At 30.5% G+C, this 23,988-nt stretch overlaps 3 protein-coding genes across 5 annotated transcripts; 2 read left to right on the forward strand and 1 right to left on the reverse strand.

Annotated features, from left to right (window-relative positions):
- Positions 1–803: 803 nt before the first annotated feature.
- LOC111286112 (uncharacterized) lies at positions 804–3,606 on the reverse strand. Of its 3 annotated transcripts, XM_022875913.2 has the most exons (4): positions 3,485–3,606; positions 3,101–3,398; positions 1,872–2,123; positions 804–1,207 (listed from the first exon to the last, which is right to left on the reverse strand). In XM_022875913.2, the coding sequence occupies exons 2-4, from the start codon at positions 3,377–3,379 to the stop codon at positions 956–958; spliced, it is 783 nt and encodes a 260-aa protein (XP_022731648.2). In that variant the 5' UTR covers positions 3,380–3,398; positions 3,485–3,606; the 3' UTR covers positions 804–955. The 3 variants fall into 3 exon arrangements, with proteins under 3 accessions (XP_022731648.2, XP_022731647.2, XP_022731649.2); XM_022875912.2 differs by having other exon boundaries at positions 3,101–3,578; XM_022875914.2 differs by having other exon boundaries at positions 1,045–1,207; positions 1,865–2,123; positions 3,101–3,582.
- Positions 3,607–14,087: 10,481 nt separating this feature from the next.
- Positions 14,088–18,331, forward strand: LOC111285421 (rho GTPase-activating protein 1-like). Its single transcript, XM_022874872.2, has 5 exons — positions 14,088–15,074; positions 15,876–15,996; positions 16,206–16,325; positions 16,727–16,957; positions 17,473–18,331. Exons 1-5 carry the CDS (start codon positions 14,671–14,673, stop codon positions 18,070–18,072), a joined length of 1,476 nt encoding a protein of 491 aa, XP_022730607.2. The 5' UTR covers positions 14,088–14,670; the 3' UTR covers positions 18,073–18,331.
- A 1,047-nt stretch (positions 18,332–19,378) lies between these two features.
- On the forward strand, positions 19,379–20,974 carry LOC111286428 (protein FAF-like, chloroplastic). Its single transcript, XM_089761951.1, has 2 exons — positions 19,379–19,987; positions 20,102–20,974. Exons 1-2 carry the CDS (start codon positions 19,876–19,878, stop codon positions 20,752–20,754), a joined length of 765 nt encoding a protein of 254 aa, XP_089618077.1. The 5' UTR covers positions 19,379–19,875; the 3' UTR covers positions 20,755–20,974.
- Positions 20,975–23,988: the final 3,014 nt, after the last annotated feature.

Consider the following 23,988-nt stretch of genomic DNA (forward strand, 5'->3'; position numbering starts at 1 on the left):
ATAATATTTTTGTTTATTGAATATATCAAATGTAAATAAATGTTATTTGATTTGTTTACATTAACAAACAAATTCATTTAAAAATTGTTTTAAATTAATTGTACGTTTATATTATTTTATTATTTAATAATTATAATAACAAAATTATATTTTTGTTTTTTATATTAATATTATTTTAGGATTTGTTTATATTCATTTGTTTAAATTTGTTTTGTTATAATTTACTTATTGTTTATAAACATATCTATTTATATATTTTCATAAATATTTTTGTTTAACTTAATTAAATTAAATATAAATATTTTATTATTTAAACGAACTAAATTTAAAAGAATAGAGTAATTTTACTGAATACCAAGGCTGAATAGCTCTAAAAGACAAACAAATCATGATGCATTCGTTCTTATGGTTGACTGTTTATATTTTCTTAGGCTGTTGAGGTGATACGGTCTGAGTTCTGTCTGACCCGCCATTTTTAATCAGCTCTTTCTTCTTCCTTCTCATCATAATGGTTGATGGATTAGACTAACATGAAATGTACTATGATGATGAAGTAATGAAAGAACCGATCGAATGCCGTTGATACATACGAAGAATGTTGTTCTCCTTACCTCTCCTACAAATGATTTATATCTTTAGTCTTTGCATTTGCGGTTAATTATGAAGTCTTGTTCAAAAACAGGGCCTTTAAAAGAATAGATCAATTCAACTATTGCTACTATTTTTGCTTCGTAGTATTACTATTTCTCGATCATCCATTTTCCCAGTTTGATTGAACAAAACTCTTTCAATGACAGTGGAAATTTCTCCAAAATGTAACAATTTAATATCAAATTTGATTTTAATAACATTTTCAGAAACACAAAACAGTCATGAATGGCATTCTCATTAATCTCTTTCAGGATCTGAAAGATAATTACATCAGGACACAGGATTATTCTTATTCATCATCGTCTTATTTTAGGTAAGATCTGAGGATCCGTCTGTACTTGGCGGGGCTGTCATACCATGTTGGGGTAGTGATAATAGCCTTTTGCAACCAATACTTGTCGTACTTGTACTTCTTTTTCTCAGTCAGCTTCTTAAATAATCTTTCCCATATATCCATGGCTCGCCTCAATCGAACACTTTTTTTTCGTCCAAACAGAAACTTAATGAAGTCCCTCCCCACCAGAGCAAGGTCCCCCTCAGTAAGGATGTGTATATACTGCAGCAAGTATCATCAAGCCACAAACTTAAGAAATACACAGGATTGGACACTAGTTCTAGACAACACTTTCACTAATATCAAATGCATGTATGATATCCACAATATTACGTAATGATTAACAGTGAGAAAAAAAGAATAATTTTCATTACAAGGAGACCAGGGAATACATAAGTTTTTTTTTTAATTAAACACATGAAAGTTGCTTGTAACAGGCTGAAATGGGGGGTAATACCGAAATTTTTATAATGCATAAAACGTATAGCTTGATTATGTATTCTAAACTAAAGGACTATGTTACTCTATGCAAATAAAATTAAATATAGTCTTCAGAGCATTAGTTTCAAAAAACAAAATCAGAAAATTCTATTATGTTACCCTTCCAAACATCTAGCACAGTTGTATAGTAGATCTTTTATTGTGAAATTTATTAATTCATGCATGGAAACCATGTGTGTATCTGTATGAACGGGGAGTGGGAAGGTAGGAAACAGAGAGCAGGAATGCCCCCTTAGCCTCCTTCCAGAAAAATTGTGATTGATCTAAGTGAAGCCATTATTTTCATCAGGTTTTACCAGGAAAATGAAGTTGAGAATCAATTAAAGTAAAATGAAAGGAGGTAGGTTCTAAGAGCCAAAGAAAATTAAGATGAAACACTTTTCACCAGGCATATGAAGCCAATGGTTGCTAAGATCACTTGCAGGGTCTCATCCAAGATCCCAAAGAGGCCGTCGTCCTCTGATCCTCGAAATCCATCTCCCCTACCTCCACCATTGCCACCTCCACCACGTGGCGGAGCTTTGCCACTGCCTTCATCATTGTATTCTTTCTCAATCTGTTGCTTTAACATATCCTCAATTGACTCTTGTTTCCCGAAGTTTCCCATAGCTTTCTCAATAGCTTTCCATTGTGAACCCTGCTGACAATAATAACAAATTCAATCACAATTTTCAGGTTGCATACTAAAGTATTAAAACTGTAATTAAATGCCACACACTTGCAATAATCTAGTTTTCTCCCAATCATTTCCTCTACTTTTGAACAGGATTCTAGAATTACAAGGCACAATCAAATTACCACCAGTCAAAGTAATAAAATTAAAGATCCCATTCTTCTAGTTGCATGAAAGAACTTGCAAAGACATCATGAAATCAAAGGGGAGAAAACTAAGGGTGCATCCACAAAGGCAGTTTCAGAAAACAAAAGTAACGGGATAGAAAGTAAATAATTTTCTTTATACCAAAGGGGAAAAAGGAGAGAATTATATAAGAAATCAAATCCATGATACCAAAATATCAATCCTTTCTACAGTGACCATCTAAAAGAAAATGCTAAAAAGTGATAAAACTATGCAATGTGATAAAAATTCTCAGCAAAAAGTGCATAAGCAAATAAAAGATGATCCAACCATCCATCCAAAGATTTATTCATGTTAACCCAGCCCTGTTAAAGCCAATCAGTATTCTACTTGAATTCCAATGTTTAGCGGAGCCAGCCCAGCTTCTAGCCAAAAAGAGGTCCCCCTTTCTTCATAGGAAAGGAAAAATTACAACTTTAAAGAGAAAGAAGGAACATAAAATATAATATGTATGGGGAGCAAGTACGGAGTTATTTGGTACAATCCCAGGAGTGTAAGCCAATCAAGCTACCCTAATAAACTCGAGCTTAACTCGGCAATAACTCAAACTCAATGTAATCGTTGTCAAGCTCAGGTGAAACTCAAGTACTAAATCAGTTTGAGTTCTATCATTCTAATACTACACTCAAGTAAATTCTCAACAAGTCATACAAACATCCCAAAGAAAAAAAAAATAGAACAAAAACATAGGACTTGAGCTTATATACATAATAAACAAGTTTCAAGCAGGATCCACCATTGAAAAGCTTTCTTACCTCATTGTCACCAGAAGCCGACTTATCTTCACCTCCTAGTCTGCAAACAGCAGTCCCTAGCCGGCATTTCGAAACCGATGCATATCTCTTGTGTTTCAATAGAGGAGCAAACTGTTGTTGACATTGTGATTCATTTAAAAATAATTTCAAGGAATTGGTAACCGGAAGCCTAGCGTTGAAGCATAAAACATATGGGTAAGAAGGCAAGAATTCCGGTTTTGTTGAATTTGGACCATTAATACCAGGTAAGATTCTGTTAATAGCCTGAATTGACTTCATCTTTTGTTGGGTTGCCTTCCTAAAATCCCCTCATTTAGCCTGTATGGATGTTGGAATAAACCCAGAAAAAATAATATAAAAAAGAAGTGATGTCTGAAAGCAAACCTGGGTGTCGTGAGTCAGGAGGCTAATAGCGGTTTTGATCTGGGATAGATGAAATCATCGGAGAAAAAAGGAGAAATGGTAGGTTTAAGAGATGAGGATAAGTTGGCTGGGGATGATGGGCCTGGAAGTAGAAGGGCAATCGGACTTGAAGGAATAGCCGTATACGTACAGACAAATTAACTTGGGCTGGCTGGCTCTTTCTATTTTTATAGGCCTGCTTCATAAGCATTAGGGTTTTAACCTTTTAAGTGCTTTAAAGCCCAAATTTTAAAAAAATTACTTTATTTTAAAAAAAATTTTATAGTGATTTTTATTTTAAATTAAATTACATAAATATATCTGATCATTAATCTTTTTATTATATGTAACCTATATAAAAAGTATGTTTTATCCAAAGATTCATTAAGATGCATATGCTCAAATAAATTAATATTAGTTAATAATTTAAAATTTTGGTGGACACTCTCAATTTATATTTACGTTAGTTCCATCAATTAAATTAATTATTAAAATTAAATAAAATAATTATTTATTAATAAAATAATATCATTGACCGAGTTGGACGACACTTGAAACAAAAAGATTCTATTAAAAACTCTGTTCAAATTGAAACAATCCTGCGAGCTTGATAAATAATTTGGTCCATAGACAAATTTACTAATAATTAAATATAAAGTTTTTGAACCTCAAAAAATATTTGTTGATTATTAAAAGGAAACTATCTATAAAAAGAAAAACTTTTTTAGAAAATTACCTCTAAAAAAGCAAATACTTTGAGATTTAAACTGCCATAGCTTTGATTTTTAGAAACTATATAAGAAACTCTAATAATTGGTCTAAATAATTTTACTCATTGAGCTCTTTGGATGTGACATATAAAATCATGATTTTATAGTATTATATCCGTATTATTCAGCTGCTTAATTTAGTGATTAAGATAATCTTAAAGAATCTCAATTTTCTCACATCTCTTTTAACGTAGAGTTTTATCCATCTTGAATGATAAAAAAAAATAGTATTATATCTAATTATTTTCACACAGTTAGAGATGGACCAATTAAGCATGCAGGTTTTGCCCTTTCCCACACGTACATTCTCATTGCATCCCTTGTGCTAACTAGAAATCTTATGCATAGATTTTTACTAGGAAGAACAGTATGAGCTATGAAAATCTACTAGACTTGGAAAATGGAAACCAATGGAACATAAATAACCTCACAAACGAGACATCTTGACTTTCAAATTGGACATTTTCTTTTAAACCACTAAATTTAAGAGTGATTTTTTTTTTTTTTTATGAAAGAAATATATGTAGGATTTTTTTAGAAAATTTATAGCAGAATGTAAAGGTGTGGAAAACGTTATTATAGGTGGAAAACGTTGAAGAAAATAAAAATGATGAATGGAAAATAAGAAGAGCTATAACTTTATTACCTTTTTTTTTTTTTTTCTTTTGCAAAAGGCAATAAAAGGAAGAAAGGAAATGACATATGAAGGAATGGAAATTTTTTTTTTGTTGGTGGAAGGAATATTTACCTTAGTAGAGAAGCTGATTTTTTTTTTCCGTCTTTTTGAATTGTCAGGAACAACAATTAAATACAACAAATGTAAATATGAGAATTCTTATCATCCTACAATCATTTTAAGATCATTAAGAGAAAATATTTTAACTCTATTATCTTTTCTTTCTACAAAATTTGTTCATGTTCATACCCTGACCATGAATAGTGATTTTTGCCAAATAACTTACAAAATATAACAATTTGATAAATATGATAACAAGTTTTAAAGATTTTGCTAGATAACTTATGAAATATATCGATTTAATTTTATTTTAGAAATATAAAATGATATCTTCCACCTAATTCAATAAAACTCTATAGGATGATATTTTGGCCAATTTACCTAACTCCATTACATTTGTCTGTGCCTACAGTCATAGGTAAAAATTTTTTTTAAGTATTTCGTGATTTGATGTGATTCAAAATAAAATCTAACAATTCATATATATATATATATATATATAAATATACACACACGTTTTATTTTATGTTATATATATATAATACAAAATTTATTATGTCATAGTTTGTTTCACCAAACACAAAACATATATTTTTTTATTTTTACCAAATTCATATAAATTTTTTGTAAAATTTTAAACTATATTAATTTCGTATATATTTTTATATCGCTTTAATATTATATTATTGTATCGTATTTAAAATTATCAAGATTAATTCCAAGTATTTCGTGGTTTGATGTGAAAATTGATGATCATATGACAAATATACTAATCCTATCAAGTTATGCAACTTATCTTCACAATGCGAAGAGGCCAAAATTATCATTACTCTTCTAATGCAGGAAAACATTCACTCAATTATAAAAGAGTTTATATTTGATATATTGTCAATGTATTTGATAATTTCTCGTGTATATATTTTATATATTGTCAATAAATGATGATATCTTATTAATGAACAAATATCAATCATTGAAATAAATATAAAAAATTAGTATATTTAAAAAATTTACTCATTAATAAAATATTATCATCTTATTTATCTCGTTAATAAAGTGATATCATTTTGATTCATTAATAATGTATAAGATTTATATATTAACAATGCATCAAATGTAAACTTTTCATTAAATTTACAACAAAAATATATTTAGAACAAGATAAAGATGTAAAATAACAGTTCATAAAAAAGGAACTTGTTGCCTAACAAAAAGCAACGCCTTCAAACTCCAAAAAAACTTATCTTCCTAATTTTCGTTACAACAAACTACAAAAAACTTCATATAACTATGCTTAAAGATAATCATCTTATCAAGATCCCTGTAATAGGGCATTAGCATGTACATCATTTAACAAAATCATCACTTTCTTATCATGTTATCGAAAAACATAACATGGCTCCGATAAGCAGTATGCTCAACTTTGCATCTGTCAATAACTTCAGGACTGCAATACTTCTTCAAAGTTTCAACGTCTCCATACGTGTATAAAATTTTTTGTTTATTATTAGAGACAACCACCGTCTGAAACATCCTTTTTGCAGGAAAAGATAAAATACTAGAATATAAGCCAGCAGAACCCTATAATCACTTTTATATATGCGTTAAGGACCGGTCTGATTGCTTCCTGAACTTCTGCCACGAACTTTGGCAAAGAGAATGACCTACTCCATGCACCAAAGAATTCCATATGAGTTGTCAAGACATAGAACATAAAATACTAAAGCAAAAATAAAAGAGAGATGATCCATCTTTGTAGAATCTAAAATTTACAATAAAAAAATTAATTATAAAAACGAATTACAGACAATGTTATATATACTCCCTCTATCAAACTTTTTTCTATTTAAACTTTATTTTATTTTAAATATATTAATATTTAATAATATAAAATTTTACTTTTGAAAAAAAATAATAAAAGGCCCCTGTTTTATTTACTAAACATGTAAAAAAAGAAAAAAGGGGAAACGACAATTACCTATTTATGGAGAATTTCATCGTAGAAAACCTAATTCAATTTTTATTTTTACTTACTTTTTTTTACTTGAAAGATAATAAATTATATCAGTTGATAGTAGATACAAAAAAAATTCATGCATGAAAATAAAAAATAACTTACAACACAAACTCAAACTAAATTTATACTCAAAATACACTTCCATCCACATCAAACAAAAAAAAAAAAAAACAATCGAACAAACAAATCAAACACATTCAAACTGAGCACATTTTTATACATTTATTATAAAATTGTAAAGAATAAACGGTTTAAAGAATAAACAATATACTATAAAAAAAAAACCTATCACAACACTCATAACCAAAAAACAAAAACAAAATCCACAATCCTCACAAATTGTGAGGAACCCAACATATTCAAGCAAAGATTTGGTTGATGAAAAAGGAAGGAAGAAGAGGAGAGAAGGAAAAAGTGAGAAAGAAGAAGAGAAGAGGGTTGGCGATCAACAACTAGACAAGGCCCATATTCGACTTGGAGAGAAAAAAAAAAGAAAAAAAAAAGGAAGGAAAAAGAAAAAAGGAGAAGAAAGAACAAAAAGAGAGGAGAAGCTCTTGGAATTTTTTTTTCTCAAATTTGCCCTCCTAATTTTTTTTTTTTAAACATTAAAGAGTTGAGCAGGCAAATTGAATAAGGAGATAAAAATTATATATAGTTATAGATGTTCAAATTGAATCAATCCCACGAGCTTGGTAAATAGTTTGGTATAGACAAATTTACTAGCAATTAAATATTAAGATTTTGAACCTCAAAAAATATTTATTGATTATTAAAAGGAAATTATCTATATATATATAAAAAAAAAACTGTCTTCGAAAATTACCTCTAGAAAAGCAAATACTTTGAATTTTAACTGTTGTGGCGTTGATTTTTAGAAACTATACTGATTGGTCTAAAAAAATTCATTACTCATTGAGCTTTTTGCATGTGACATATAAAACCATTGTTTTATAGTATTATATCTAATTTTTTTTCTCATAGTTAGAGATGGACCAAATAAGCATGCAGGGTTTTTCCTTTCCCACATGTACGTCCTCATAGCATCCCTTAAGCTAACTAGAAATCTTATGCATAGATTTTTACTGGCAACAGAGCATTGAACAGTTTAAGCATTGAAGATCTACTTGACCTGGAAAATGAAACCAATGGAACATAAATCACCTCACAAACCAAACACATTGACTTCCAAATTGGACATTTTCTTTTAAACCACTAAATTTAAGAGTGATTTTTTTTTTTATGAAACAAATATATATGGGATTCTTTTAGAAAATTTATAGCAGAATGTAAAGGTTATGGCTATGCCAAAATAAGTTATTATACGCATGCTAAGGGGAAAAAGTTAAAGAAAATAAAAATGATGAATGGAAAGTAAGAAGAGCCATAACTTTATTGCTCTTTTTTTTTTTTTTTTTGACAAAAAGCAATAAAAAGGAAGAAAGGAAATGACATATGAAGGAATGGGAGATTTTTTTTTTTATGTTGGTGGAAGAAATATTTACCTTAGTGGAGAAGCTGATTCTCTTTCTATATTTCTGAATTGCCATGAACAACAATCAAATACAGCAAATGGGAATATAAGAATTTTTGTCATCCCACAACCATAATAAGATCACTAAGAGAAAATTTTTTCACTCTATCATCCTCTCATTCTACAAATTTTGTTTGTGTCCATATCATGACTGAACATTGTGTTTATATAGACATTTAGAAGTAAATATTTTATATTCTCACAAGATTTTTTTTAAATAACTTACGATAAATGGATTTTTTTGCTAGATATCTTACGAAATATAGCAATTTGATAAATATAGTAATAAGTTTTAAAGATTTTTTTAGATCACTTACGAAATATATCGATTATGTCCTTTTATGTATTTAATTTTATTTTTGAAATATAAAATGATATCTTCCAACTAAATCAATAAACTCTATAGGATGTTATCTTGACAATTTACCTAATTCCATTACATTTGTTTGTGCCTATAGTCATAAGTAAAATTTTTTTTTAGTGTTTCATAATTTGATATGATTTGAAGTAAATATGAGAATTTGTATATCTATATATGTTTATTTTATGTTTAACATATATAAAATACAAAATTTATTAGGTTATAATTTGTTTCACCAAACACAAAACATATATGTTTTTTATTTTTACCAAACTCATATAAAATTTTTGTAAATTTTTATACCATATTACTTTTGTATTTTTTTATATCATTTTAATATTATATCATTGTATCGTGTTTAAAATTATTAAGACTAATTCCAAGTATTTTGTGGTTTGATGTGAAAATTTATGATCATATGACAAATATACTAATTCTATCAAGTTATGCGTCTGATCTCCACATTGTAAAGAGGCCAAAATTGTCATTACCCTTTTAATGCATGAAAATATTCACTCAATTATAAAAGAGTTTATATTTGATAATTTTTCATATATATATATATATATTATATACTGTCAATAAATCAGATAATGATATCATATTAATAAACAAATGTCAGTCCTTGAAATAAATATAAAAAAATTAATATATTTAAAATTTACTCACTAATAAAGTGTTATCATCTTATTTATCTTCTTAATGAGATGGTATCATTTGATTTATTACCAATGTATAAGATTTATACATTGATGGTGCATCAAATATAAACTTTTCATTAAATTAACAACAAAAATGTATTTAGAATGAGATAAAGATGTAAAATATTTGATGGAACTTGTTCCCCTACAAAAAGCAACAACCTAACGCCCATCAAAGATAGATTGATAAAGCATTTTCCCCTCATCTAGGTGTTGATGGCTTGCAAGAGCAGAAATCATCCTGATAGTTAGAACCTGTTGCCATCAAATCCTTAATTGCCCAATGATCAATTGATCTGACAATGATTGAGAATAAGTAAGAAAAAAAAATCACCATTCAGAGGGAAAAATTAATAAAAATACTTCCACAAGGAAGGAGGAATTAGGCATTCCACTAATCATTCCAAATACAAGGAAAAGAGGAGCCATAATTGTCAAATTAATTACAGACATACTCCTGTTGTATGCAAAAAAAAAGATGCCATGTTAACAGAAATGAGAAATAAATCTCACCCGTGCTAGAGTAGCAATATTCTGTTAAACACTGCAAGTCATCATTAAACATTCTTCGCGTCTTAAACAATTCAATATTATACAATTTCATGTGTCTAGATTCCGATACTCTAAACTAAAATAATATCAAAATAATCCCAAATAAAAAGCCAAAAAGAATTTGAGGCAAGCTATGACTTACTCTCAATCTATCAGAAAGGATTGAAGGAGTAACAAGCTTGTACTTTGGAAACTCCGAAAGAAGTTTGTCATATGTTAAGTGGTCAAATAGAACCATGTTGTTCACCTTCTCCTTTTGCTTACCCTTGCTCCATTTCTGCCATTAAAACAATTAAAAGAGCTCATATGATCAGATATACAAGACTAATCAAATAAACACATCTTCAACAAAATTCCCAAAAAATCTACATCTTTAACACTCAACAGAATTGCAAGCCCCACCTTCTTCTTTTGCTTCCCTCCACCAGACTTGGCACGCTTTGAGGACGAAGGTGGTGCCTTTTCCTTCTTTGGTGCCCGCCTAAATCAAAACAAGCAACCAAAACAAAGAATAAAAAAAACTATTGAACTATGAATGTAGAATAAAAAAAAATCATCAAATAATAATCCTAACGAAACAGCTATTATAATAAATTAAGTAGTCAAACATTTATTTTTATCAATTGAGCTTTTATTAGATTAAAATTGATTAAATGTCAAAATTTATTTTTGTTAAACTGAACGCTCAATTGAGGTGAAAATAAATGTTAAAAAGTTCAATTATGTGAAAATAGATGTTTAAAGGTTTAATTTATTCAAAATAAAAAAAATTAAGACTTAATTGATCATAATAAAATATAAAAACTTAAATGATTATCAATTTTTTATTCCAAAACTTTTTTTGACTTTTTTTCCTTGTTAGTTCTATATCGAATTAGGAGGGCATGCAAATAATAGCAAAATTTATTAAGTGAATTGATTTCTTTAGCCAAATCATATGGACCAATTCTAAGTACAGCCTTCCATCAAATTAAAAGGTTTCAAACTTGAAATTTAATTAAATTAATTCATGTAATCACTTTTAAAAGATGATATCCAATAAATTTAATATTCGAATATTAACAACTGCAATCACATTCCCTTATCCTCATATTGTACCTCCTTTGTAAACAAAAAATTAAAAGTTCTTTGCTTCTTTCATTAAGGAACAGGATTTGGATCAGGAGGCTATCAAAGGAAATCATAGTCGTTTGAGAGTGAAGGAAACTTCCTATATTTTGGTGGGTAATTTTCGATTCCTAACAATTGCTTGATTAAAGGGTTAGCATTATATGAAAATAGATTAGTCTTGAACTTACTAAATTTTCAATTGACTTTGTCCAGAATGACTATCAAGTTGTTCTTGTTTACAGTCTCAAAGGGTCATGGCCTCATTATAAGCAAACCCTTTGATGTGATTTGCTTGAATCACATAAAATAGGGTTTAAACAAGTAAGGATAAATACAGGAAATTGTTGGAGTGATATTGGGATATCAATGACAAAAGGTGTTCTAAAACTGCGGTTCATTTGATCCTGAAATTTTAGAACTAGCTTTCGATGAAGGGTTCAAAGTCACTGTTAACACGATAAATTAATTTTTTATGAATTTATTAAATCTAACATAAATAAATTTAATTGAATCGATTTAATAAAAGAATTTTTCAAATGGAATCTAAAAATTCTTTATCATTTAACAAAAAATTGTTAAAAAAATCCTAGTAAGAAAGTTGAAAATATCTTCCACCAAGTAAATTATAGGCTAAAAGCATAGAAGTTAAAGGCTATTTTATTTCTATCCAAAGGATTATAGTTTTGCGTCACAATGGTTTTACAACGTGAACTTCACATTTTTATGTACGTACAAAAATCATGAATTCTTCCTCTTGAAAAATCTGAACAAATAGATTATTTATTTTTTTCAAGTTAGAGTAGGAGGTGTGATACATTACAAAACCAAATTACAAAAATTCAAGATTAATATTAGTAGGGATAATATTATGAATAGTTTTTAAATTATATTGAAATATTTAATGTTGTATGTAAAATGTTTAAAAATTTTTAATATAATATTTGAATTATAAATTTATTAGTTAATGTGATACTTAAAATATTATTTATCCGTTATATATTATCATTTAAAGTTAATTACGTTAGAAGTAAATAAAATAATAAATTTATAATTCAAATTTCACATAAAAATTTTTTAAAATTTAAATATTTTATTATAATTAAAAAAAAATTATAACATTAATGTATATCAATAAATAAAATAATTTTTATTAATTTATAAATATAACTATCGTGTTTACATGATCAAATTTCGATATACATATGCAATCTTGAGAAGTACATACATTTAAATATGTAAGATAACATATATTTCATTAAAAATTTTCTTTCCCTATAGATTTATTTGTATCCAAGTTAAATCTTACGGGAGACAAGGGAAAAGGAAAAGAAAGGCATAAAGAAAAAATAAAATTAGCTTCCATTAGATCTTCCTACCTTTTCTATGCCATAAATGCCTTGTAGAAAGAGGCAACAATACAATGTGTGTAAAATCTAATTAAAAATGCAATGTTGGGGTTGTCGGATTTTCTTGCTTAACAAACAGTAATTCATCTCATACTTTTTCCTTTTTCATCTCATTTTCCTTAGATTTGGCACCCAAATGCATTGCTCCTTGGGGCCCAAGTGTAAGAGTTTGCTAGATATACGGTAGGACCGTAGCTCACCAACCACAGCCTAATTTTCATAGTGAAAAAAAAAAAATCTCTTTATAATTTTAGGTTAATTTTCATTGTCAATAATATTTTTTACTAATGATTTGTAAATTTAACATAAGTTTTCATTAAATCTGTAATATGTTTGAAAATGAGATAGCTTTATTTGAACTAAACTTTTATGTAAAAAAAAAAGGTCTTTTGTCAATTATTTTTTCTTTTGTATACAATAATTTAAAGTTCACAATTTTTTAAAGCAATTTCAATTTAAGGAGATGGATGATTTTAGTTGATAACTTGAGATTGTTGTTTGATTAATTAGTAATAATAATAATAATCCTTTTGACTAATTTTTCGTAATCCACTCGGTTTTGGGGAAAAAAAACTAGCAAGGATATAAAATCATTTTCAACTACCTATAATTTATTTTTGGATAACTTTAATTAATATTTTTTTTATCAACATCTATTAGTAAATGTCAATATCCCTTAGGAAAAAAATTTGAAGCATACACAAAATGAGGAAAATGAGCTAAAATCATAGGGAATAAACCATCAAAAGTGCATGACTGGTTGATAATTGGAATTGTAAGCCACCATGAAGTTTAAATTGAAAAAAAAAAAGATAATACTACTAATATTATAAACTCATTATCAGCTGATTCTAATAAGCATTTTTGAAAAAGACAATTCAACTCAAAACCATTTTCTTTGTTATTTTCTCAAATAGAAAGTCATCAACTATTTATATATCTTGCAATATAAGTACTTCATCAATCCTTGATCTTACATATTTAAAATTTGAGAAATTTCATTGATGCAAAAATATATATATCTATTGAGAAATTTAGTACATGAACTAATCTCTTTTTTTAATAATATGTTTCCATCTAACACAATTAATGAAATCAATAAATAGAATGGATACCATACATCAATCCATAATAAATACATGTTAACACTAAAATCTTGTTAGCATTTTTTATTTAAATATGATAATTTGTGCATTTTTATTATATTACAAAAATAAAATATAAAAATAATTATATTATAATTTGTATCAACATTTTTAATATGAAATATAATTTTTTTTTAATTTTTATTAAATCCAATTACAATTTTTATTAAAATTTTAAATTATATCATATTTACTTTTTCTTTTAATAATATTATGGTATAGTATTTAAAATTATTTATCTACTTTCATCATCTTCAGTGTCTAGTTTCCTTCGCTAAAAGGAAAACTTTATACTCATACTCTTCAAAACAGTAGAAATGGTAGACATCAAAATGTGATTGATTTGAAGAATTTCATAGAATTTCTTTTCTTTACCCCCACCATTTATCTCAAAAGGCCAATAACTCAGCTTCCAGTCCATCTCCCTGTAAGGCTATAACTCCATAATTCAGATGGCAGTTAACTTTTTTTTTTTTTTTTTTGGTTTAACAAAGGCTCTCTCTTCTACCTCAAGCTGCCACATCTTTATACTCATTAATTACCTCTCTCTTCATTTCCCACCAAATTTTGCTTATCAATGCTCCAAAATCCCGTAAACCAAAAACACCCAAAAGAAAATTGATTCAAATACTATATTTTATTTGTGAATTCAGTAATGATTCTCACGTCCCACATTCTTTTAAAACACCCTTTTCCTTCAATCCAACTCCACCATCTCTCCCTTCCAAATCTGATTCTCAAAAACAAATTCTTTTTCTATTTTCCTTAATTTTTTTTTTTGGGTTTTCTTGATAAATAAATTTTTTTGGTTTTTTTTTTTATATTCCAAAAAAACGTTAATGTCATTGCCAGCCATGAGCACCAACACTTCCTCTTCTTCTTCCTCTTCTGAACCTGTCTTATCATGTGCACCTCAGACATTCTTAACCTACGCTCATGGTGACAGAGATGACTCTGTTAATGTAACAGGCTATGACCTAGAAGGAGAAGAAGAGGAAGAAGTGAAGGAAAGAGAGAAACAGGATGGAGATCAGTTGTCGTTGTTGGCTTTGCTTGTGACTCTTTTCAGGAAATCTTTGGATGCTTGTAAGAGTATCGATAGAAGGGAGCTTTGTGCGATGGAGATCGGTTGGCCAACCAATGTCAGACACGTGGCACATGTTACCTTCGATAGGTTCAATGGTTTCATGGGTTTGCCTGTTGAGTTTGAGCCTGAAGTTCCCAGAAGAGCTCCTAGTGCAAGGTTTCGCCTTTCCCTCTTTCTTTACCAATGTTCCATTCTTTTATTATATAGGTTTCTTTTTATTGAAATGTTAATGCGGGTTTTGGTATTCTTTTTGCTCTTATTTTGGGGGTTTATTGGCTTCGAGAGTTACTGGCATTATGGGTTTTCTGATTCTTTTTTGATGGTTGTCTTTGTTTTGGTATATGGAGTTGTTGGACACAGGATATTGGTTAACTCCAATAGATGAATTTTGGTTAATGCCACTAGCTGCTCAAAGAAATATGATGATGGGTTATATATATATATATATATATATATATATAGATATAGATATAGATATCTCGATGTTCTGTTACCTTGTCTAAATTTTGTGTTTTTGACTAGTAAATAGGTGTTTTATAATTTGTTCATGTTGATTTGGTGATGATTTATGCGATGCAGTTCTTATCAGTAGATTTCCATGTTAAATTGTCGAATACCATCTACCTTTTCTTAAAAAGGAAAAAAGGAAACAATGGTTGTGTTGATTTGCCAAAGCAATTTTTAACTTATAAAATGGTTAGTATTTGGAAATCCTGTTGGGTTATCAGACTCATGAAACTCTCAATTCTTTGCATTTCATTTTTCCTTTAGGGGGTCTCAGGTGGGTGCTGTATTGGCTTATCAAGTTCTTAGAAAGGCCATAAGTAATTGCATGTATTTGGAAGGAGACACGGTTATATATCTCAAGGGATAAATAGAACATTAGTACACTAACACCTGAAAACAGTTTCTCTCGATCAGCACATGTTATAATTTTTTATTCCTTTTTTTTGGCAGTGCGACTGTCTTTGGAGTTTCAACAGAATCCATGCAGTTGTCCTATGACTCCAGAGGGAACAGTGTGCCAACAATACTCTTGCTAATGCAAAGGCGTTTGTATGCTCAAGGAGGCTTGCAGGTTTTCTTTCTTTTTTCATCCTTCCTCATCAATATGCTATAGCTCCAATCATTGGAGAACGTGGAACTCTTTAGTATTTTCTCTTATCTATATGACTGGAACTTATTTTATTACACATTTCTAGTTTTTTTTTTTTTTAATTTATATGATTTTTTAAAGGTTTTTAAGGTTTATGCCATGAGTCCTTACTATAGACTTCACACATGCAGGCAGAAGGCATTTTCAGAATTAATGCTGAAAACGGCCAGGAGGAGTATGTTAGGGAACAATTGAATGGTGGAGTGGTTCCAGAAGGGATTGATGTACATTGTTTGGCGGGACTAATCAAGGTTCAGCTATTCCATTTTAATACCACTTGATAATTTCTTTACATACATCTTCAGATGTATGTGGTTATGGAGTTGAACGAAAAGATGAACTTATTGCAGATAATTTTAGATATCTCAAATGTAAATTTTATGTTTTTTAATCTTTTTCTGATAAGTCGCTCACCTGGTTGAAAAATGGGTTATTGATGCTGATAATTGTGTCGGTGACTTATGGTCAGAGGTGGCTCATTACTTAAAGATGAAAAATATATTTGACACAGTGACATATTATCAGCATGCGTCTTTGCTTGCATATTCACATACATCTGGGGGAAATGGCTTTAACCATATCTTCTTTTAAATTTACCAGTTTTGTTTCCTATCAAGCCCTAATATACTAATTTGCTGTTGGTTATTCTTAGGCTTGGTTTAGAGAACTTCCCAGTGGAGTTTTGGATTCTTTATCTCCTGAGCAAGTAATGCAATGCCAGATAGAAGAGCATTGTGCTGAGCTTGCAAGACTTCTACCCCCAACAGAATCTGCTCTACTGGATTGGGCCATTAATCTCATGGCTGATGTTGTCCAGCAAGAACATCTAAACAAGATGAATGCACGTAATATTGCTATGGTTTTTGCACCAAATATGACTCATGTGAGTTTCTTGGAATTTTAACATAGATATTTCACCAGGACACACACCACTCGTTAAAAACAGAAAAATGGAGACGGTAAATAAACTTATTCCTAAATTACATTTTCTTGAGTACTTTAAATGTGAATAAGTTCGCATCCACATCGGTTATCCAAAATAAGTACTTCTTGAGCAAAGCCTTCATTTTCCTATGTTAATACTCGTGGTCCATATCATACACACTGATACTGCTGAATTATGTGTTAAAGCATCAGGTGTTGTAATGAATGGGTAAATTTGCAACAGAATCCCCGGTCCCTCCCTCCTAGATTCCTGAATTCATTGATAGTCCCTTTCCTCTCACCTTCCCTTGTCACCTTCTTCCCTCTCTTTTCCCTTTTCTACCAGTGAGAAGTCACTTAGAAGGATGGATAATTATCTTCCCCACCACATCTATTCAAGCATTGGAGAAAAAATTGATGGCAATATTGATCCCATATTGTGCTGACTGCCTTTTATGGCTTATTTGGTTGCAGATGGCAGATCCTTTGACTGCACTGATGTATGCAGTCCAAGTGATGAACTTCCTCAAGACACTTATCTTAAGGACCCTGCGAGAAAGAGAGGATTCAGTGGTAGAGCCAACTCTGGCATTCCGTCTGGAGCCTTTTGATGAGAATGGAGATCAGAGCCCTTCACTCTCCCACATTCAAGATACTAAAAAAGATAATGAAGAGAAAGAGCTGGCCTTTATTGCTAAAGAACCTTTAAGAGAAAGTTTCAGGAATTATAGTCAGACCAATGCGATGACAGATGCAGAATATCACAGTCCGATATCCACTGTCAACCAGCTAATCACTGATGCAGATCTTTCTGATGAGACTTCAGCTGGGGTTGAAACCTTCTTCAGTGAAACAGATGCCATTGTGGCCAACTACCTGAAGCCTGGTACTCTAGTTAAAACTGGAAAGAGTAATATTGGTCAATCAAGTAATTCAAGTCTCAGGAAGGAGCCCAACAAAATTTACGGGCAGCAATCCATACTTCACATAACAAATCCTGTTGAGAAGACCAAAGAAATAAGCAATTTGAGCCGTATAGGTTCAAGGATAGAACGTATTGAAGCATGGCGTTGAAGGATACTCAACAGCGGTTGGGTCCTAACTGATACTTTGACAAGATTGCTGTGCATGTTTGCTGTTTTTGGAAGTCGTGAAGAAAAAAATTGTGAATTTGTTCATGTATCTTTTCTGTGTGATGAGTACTTTGCTAAACCTTTTGTAATATCATGGATGGCGGTTCTATTCTTCGTAGCATGACGCGAACATCTCTGCTTTCATAAAAAGTGCTATCTACTCTAACATCGGAATCCAATCGGTGTGATTTCTTTTGTTCATTGTCATTCCCAAGATGTTCACTTTTGCCTTTTCCTCATTCCCGCATCGGTCCTGATACTCAATGATGTTTACCATGAACTGAGAAATGTTGGTGGCATGAAGCCCTTTTTCACATTAATATTCTGCCTCGTTTTGATTGAAAAGCTTATTCTCAGGTTTTAGGGTTTTGATGGACCACAAAATAGAGACAAAACTAAATTTTGATGCGCATTGCTGCCGAAAGCCAATGCATATTGTGGTGAAAGAACATAACACGACTGTGGCAACTTTGTTTCTATATCGATAACCTGCTTAGGTATGTATATAAGGACAAGCCACCAAGAATAAAGAATAGCAGCCAATCATATTCTGAAGAAAAAGGAGTGGATATGTAAAAGGGATCGGTCAGAATATTCCAGGATGCTAGTGGCAACAGAAATTACCGCAACACAAAAGCTGAAAATGGCCAATTGGCTGTGGCTCACTTTCTTCTCTAATAATCTATTAGGTTTGGAATTTTGCTCCAAAGTCCAAATGGTGCCAGCTAACCTTGTATTGCCATGGTCCTAAAATCCCCACCTCTTCCAAAGTATATTAAAAATTAAAAATGAAGGGTAATGGTTTATGTCAATTGTACTAATCAGGGTAAGCTTCAGAATCCCTGGGAACTGATCACAATACGAGAAAATTACTAGTAGGGTCATGGTGGTTAAGACTTAAAATCCTCTAACAAATGGCATAACCTCATTTCAAATACGATGGAAAAAAAAAGAGAATTGAATGACAAAGATTGAGCAAAACCAGTTCCAGTGTGGAAAATGTACAGATGATGTGAAGACGTAGAGGGTGCAAATTGTCCTCAAATCACATAAATACATCCTGGACACCACCATATTGCTACATGGTAATTTATGATTGGAGGCACACTGTTGCTATGACGTGGGATGTTGTGATTGGAACACCTAATTTCAAGCTTGGGAAAAAAAAAATGAGGGTGTAATGGAATGGAACAAAATCAAAATATTTTACCTTGCCATTTTGTCTAGAACCTTGCTACAATCATGAATTCCTCTGCTTTTACCTTTAAGCTTTGATCTTGAACCCCTCATTCTAGCTTGTGAAACAAAAAAAATCCAAAATGTAGATGTTGCTACAAATAGAAAGAATGAAAACGATGATAAAATTATGTGCTAATTATCATACTAAAACTATATATAGAGTGAAAAACGTACCATCCATGAATAGTATGTCAAATCAAAATTTTACCAACAATAATGACCACCAAATTGAGTGCAAGCTCCTAAGCCACCTATCCATATTCCACTCCACTAGGTACCCTTATCAGCAAACTTCTCCAAATTAATAGCACCTTCCCCATTGATTTTTTCAACCCATGCCAATCTCGTGTTTCTTTCTTTCTATCCTCTCCGGCCTCTTTACCCTCAAAGGAGAACTTAAATCTCTTATATTTCCTTCCTTTTTGCGTGCTGGCCTTTTTTTTTTTTTTTTTGCTCTCTCTAAATTAAGTGTTATTACTTAAAGAGAAGACTGGAGAGCCAAGCCATGGCTGCCTGTGGAAGCCTTCACCACATCTTTGAAAACCCATTACCAGAAAACACAACCCTGATTGATTCCCTCTCCTCATGGAACCAAATCAAGCCAGCTATTAAACCTAGTAAGCAATCTTCTTTCACTGAAATCTTTGGTGAACTTCATTTCAAGGAAAATTCTCAATCATCCTCGGCCTCTTCCTTTCCTATTTCACCCTTTTCTCATACATCTATAATAGGTTTGAATCCTCAAAACAGTACATTCAAGCTCTCCAGGAATGATACTTTCCATGAAAATGATGAAAACAATAGAAGCACATCGCCACCAGAGTTGTTCTCGAGCACCCCAAAGATCATCATGTACACCGGTAATTGGCACGAGAAGAGTGAAAGCTTTTCATTGAACTCTGAGAGGCTGCAGCTATGCACTGAAGGGCTTGGTTTTGAGAGCTTTGATGATGTGGAGGACATGAAAAATGAGATGAAAGAAGACTGGGAAAGCAAAGAGAAGAAAGCAAGTAGTATTAATACAACAAAGCATACAACAACAAAGAATTTTCATGGTGAATTAAGGACCAGGTCAAAAGCAAGTATTGTAGGAGCATTTCCACCACCAATTTCTTGTATTGGGAAGAGTGGGAAGCCTTGGGTTTGCTTTAAGTCTTACAGACAAGATGGCAGGTTTGTGCTGAAAGAGGTAAGAATCCCTACACAAGAATTCTTGCATGCATGTAGGGAAGATGGGCGGTTGAAGCTGCAATTTGTGCAGCCAAATGATGAAATTTTGGAAGAGGAAGAATTTGGGAAGGAAGAAGATGAAGTAGAAGATCTAGAATCAGAAGGATTAATCAATGATGACATTGATGAAGGTAAAGAGAAAAGGCAACCCTGAAAACAATCTGAAATTAATGAAAAGTTCCTCGCCAAATTGCAATATATATGAAAAGAAGCAAAGGTTTAAGTAGATTTGCATGCATATATATATATATTAGAGAATGAAAGAAAAAGAAAAAAGAAACAACTTTTCCTTGTGTATTTCTTTTCCTTTTTGATCTTTTTGTAACTGGTTCTGTTTCATTTTACTTAATTCACCGTTAAAGCATCTTCATAGACCTACAGATTATTTTAGGTATCCCATTGTATGCTGCTACCAAGCAATTGTTTGTGATTAGACCACTGAGTGCCATAGCTAGTAGAGCTTGCATGTTCATTAAAGAAAATTCAATGATTCCAAAGAAAACTGCAGATTTTCCAGATGTGACAATTTCACTTTAATTCAACTAGATTTCGGATGTAGGGTGCAAAATCGGTCTTTTTTTTTCAATAATTCACTCATCACCATTGCTTTAATTAGAATATTTAGAACTGTACAACATCAATAAATCATGCATGTCACAACTCACAAACTGATGTGTGTAAATTGGAGTTTATTTACTTTTATATATAATTAATAATTTTTATCATTTCAATATTATTTTTATTTATTTTAAATAATACTTATGTGTTAAATATATAGTTGTATATTATATAAATATTTAAAATTAAATAGGAGTAGTAGTACCAGTAGTAAGCAATTTGCAAATTAAGTCACAATTGAACCAAAATTAGAAGTGAAGCAATTAGGCCCCAAATCTTGGCCATATGCCCTTAACTAGAGATTGTGAGTAGGGTCGGTAATTTAACCCATACCCGACGGATTTCGACTCAACCCAATCTTACGGGATCGATTTTTTTTTTTTGAAATTTGAGTTTCGAATCGGGTCAAATCATGTAAGATTATGAAATAATCGGGGTCGGGTTCGGGTTTTATGCAAACTCGATCTGACCCGATCCGATATTATATAAAAATTTTTTAATTAATTATTTAATTTATATATGTATAATGATATTTTTAAATATTTATATTTAAAAAATAATATTTTATATTTAAAAAAAATAATATTTTATTAATTTCGATTTGGGTAAGGTCAGGTGCGATTTATATAGTATCGGGTCAGGGTTAGGTTCGGGTATGAAAAAACAAAAAAAAATTCGGATAAGGTCAAATTCAAATTTGATAACACATAAAATCGGGTCAGGTTTAAGACGAACAAAACCTACATCGAACCCGACTCGATACCGACTCTAATTGTGAGAGAGATAGCAGCAGAGCTATACATTTGCATCTTCATGTGACACCAACAACTTACTCATCTTAATCTCTACCTTGGACATGTGAATTGTGAAACTAGCACCTAAAATTTTTCATTTTTCTTAAACACTTGCATGAATTATACACTTGATAATTTATGTATTAGTGTCATGTAAAATATTAAAAATTTATATATTTATATTGTATTTTATGTAAAAATTATGTGTTTTAATTTGTATTAACATAAAAACATTAAATATATTTTTTTATTTTATTAAATCTATTTATCATTTTGTTAAAATTTTAAACCATATTATCTTTATGTTTTTTACTTATATCGTTTTGTATTGTGTAATTCAGATTTGAAATAACCAGTCTAATTATAACATATGAGTGAGATCCACCATTGATGGAACAAAAAGGAGAAATTTTCATTACGTAATCCAAATTCAAGAAATAAATCTCTCCTCATAAAAAAAATGAAAACAAAAAGTTTTCACGTTCCATATTTTATTATAACTTAAATCTTCTTTTAGTTTTCTAAACTAATATTTACTTAAAAACAAAAACAAAAAAATAATAAAAAAAAGGAGGTCAGGCCAATTTATCTGATCAGATCAACCATCTAACAACTCCACCCAAAATTAGGTCAGGCCTTCTAGCTCAAAAAACCCAAGTTCTTAAAAACATATTAAAATATAAAGGCTATTAAAATATGAATTTTAATATTTTAAAATTAAATTAAATAAAATAATTTAATATCTTGAATCGATATAAAAAATTTCTGTTCAAGGCCTGGTCCGACCGTGAGGCAGGCAGGTAGACGGTGGAGAGGTCTGGGGAGTCATATTCTGATGCTCAGATCAATACTTTGAAGTGCACGCAACCGACATTAATGCATTACTTCACAAAAGAAAAACAAAAAGTAACAGATGAGGTCTAAAAGAAAGTTATAAAGGCGTGACAAATATGTGACCACTAGCCTCGAGGGAAAATGAAAGCACAACAGAACAAGCTGAATCAAACCTTAAATAATTCAAGTTTCATGGCCCTCAATATTTTGAGATTCTGGTCCAGAATGGATTCTTTTGTACCAAACATTTCTTTCATGAAATTAAGCCAATGAAAGATAACACCAAAACTCATCTGCTATATATGATTTTCAAGCAGTAATAAATCAAATTTAGAGAGCTGCTTCTCCGCACAAAAAACAAAGTATTTTATCGACCAGACACATGGCAATGAAGCAAGCCATGCATACTTGACGATCCAAGCCATACAAATTTTTGTTGTTTTCATTGAATCAACCATATTCAATAGTCAATATCCGATTTTAAAAAAAAAACACACACACACACGCAATATTCAATACTCGATGTAGGGTTATTGTCTATTGAGATGGTTAAAGAAAGAAGAGAGCTTATCCATACTTGAGTATGATTGTCAACTACTTGATATGATTCTTCTAATGCATCATTGTCTTTGAACCCACATTCATTATCATTGTACTAAATGTAATTTGTACTTGGTAAGCATCAATTTAAAATAAATTGGCAATAAATAAAAAAGTTCAATTAAAATATAAAATTACATGGAACATAATATTTAACAAATCTTGTCACTTATAAACGAAAATAAAAATACGTTAAGTGATCAATTTTAAAAAATAACAATACAACTTGTTTTTGATATTATATTTAGCATTTAATCTAAATCTAATTGGTAACACATAAAAGGGTTCAACTATCACAAAAGACTTTAACATTTGAAGGAGTATAACACTGCTTTAATAATACTTTCAAAATTTTCTGTGACACTGTCTTGGAAGTTGGAACTCCTAGTTAGATTGGAATGTCAGAGCAAACAGATGGACCTTTCATGAGATTTGAAATTGAAAGGGCACGTAAAAATGAGAAACTGCATCAAAGGGTTACTTGCAACCTATTCAACTAGCATATATGACTTGAATTATTGTAAAATTATAATATGTCACAT

Source organism: Durio zibethinus, chromosome 6, assembly GCF_047325235.1.
Source record: "Durio zibethinus cultivar Kanyao isolate XHJ-2024 chromosome 6, ASM4732523v1, whole genome shotgun sequence".
NCBI lineage: Eukaryota > Viridiplantae > Streptophyta > Magnoliopsida > Malvales > Malvaceae > Durio > Durio zibethinus.